The 1,248-nt window shown below is 46.8% G+C and overlaps 1 protein-coding gene across 1 annotated transcript; it reads right to left on the bottom strand.

Annotated features, from left to right (window-relative positions):
* Positions 1–788: 788 nt before the first annotated feature.
* On the bottom strand, positions 789–1,148 carry LOC106820419 (putative eggshell protein; the record flags this gene model as incomplete). The annotated part of the gene is made up of 1 exon (XM_014824936.1): positions 789–1,148. A coding segment is annotated over one exon (360 nt), but the record flags the coding sequence as incomplete, so codon positions are not given.
* Positions 1,149–1,248: the final 100 nt, after the last annotated feature.

The raw sequence follows: 1,248 nt of genomic DNA, 5'->3' as shown, positions 1-1,248 counted from the left end.
GAGAGAGAGTGTGTGTGTGTGTGTGTGTGTGTGTGTGTGTGTGTGTGTGTGTGTGTGTGTGTGTGTGTGTGTGTGTGTGTGTGTGTGTGTGTGTGTGTGAACGAACTCGAGAGTTACCCTATTATATAGCAGTATATATATATATGATTATTTCACATAGCTTGTACAGATATTGACCTAAGATTCCACGCTCACACAGAACCTGTATTAGAACCTGTCTCGGTTTCATTAACATCTGTTAAATGGCAAAGCGTTTGTGAATTTTCCTGTCACAAAGGTGAAGACGCGAAAGCACATCGCGTTTAGTTAATACGTTTAGTGATTGTCCGACGTACACACGGAATCGTTTAATGTAGCGCGCATTCACATTGACGAGTAGTATGGTTAAAAGCTTATTTGTAGTTCTTAAAGTGTTCTTGCGAACTAATTGCGAAACTTGCGTTCTACGAAGTCTTTATGATATATTTATGATATATATATTGGTTATGGGTATCATGGTTATGGTTAGGGTTAGTGCTAGCGTTAGGGTAAGTGATAGAGTTGGAGTTAGCCTTATGTTTAGTTAAGACTAGGAGAGAGTCGGGGATACATTTGGGGTCGCGGTTTGGGCTACACGCATGGATAGGGCTAGTGTTAGTGCTAGAGTTGCGGTTATGGTTGTAGTTATAGTTATGGGGAGGGTTAGGGGTAGGGTGGGATGATGGTTAGGGTGAGCGTTATGGGTATGGTTGGGGTTAGGGTTAGGAGTGAGGGTTAGGGTTGGGGTTAACATGAATAAGATATCTTACCGGTTGTCGCAGTAGTCGTGGTCGCCTCCTCTGTCCCTGCGGTCACATCTGTCGCCGTGTCTGTGACACCTGTCGTCGCGTCTGTCGCAGCTGTCGCCGTATCTGTCCCAGTTGTCGCCGTGTCCGTCACAACTGTCGCCGTATCTGTCCCAGTTGTCGCCGTGTCCGTCACAACTGTTGCCGTATCTGCCCCAGTTGTCGCCGTGTCCGTCACAACTGTCGCCGTATCTGTCCCAGTTGTCGCCGTGTCCGTCACAACTGTTTCCGTATCTGTCCCAGTTGTCGCCGTGTCCGTCACAACTGTCGCCGTATCTGTCGTCATGTCCGTCGACTGGGCGGCGACCATGTTGAAGCTCACACCTTATATAGAACAGATAACGACACAACATGAAGCACCTGAGTACGTGCTCACACAATCATATCAGGATTAATACTGATAGACTCCTGATCACACATATAT

The sequence above is a fragment of the Priapulus caudatus genome, unplaced genomic scaffold (genome assembly GCF_000485595.1).
Source record: "Priapulus caudatus unplaced genomic scaffold, Priapulus_caudatus-5.0.1 Scaffold13053, whole genome shotgun sequence".
NCBI lineage: Eukaryota > Metazoa > Priapulida > Priapulimorpha > Priapulimorphida > Priapulidae > Priapulus > Priapulus caudatus.
This window is presented reverse-complemented; position numbering and strand designations above follow the sequence as displayed.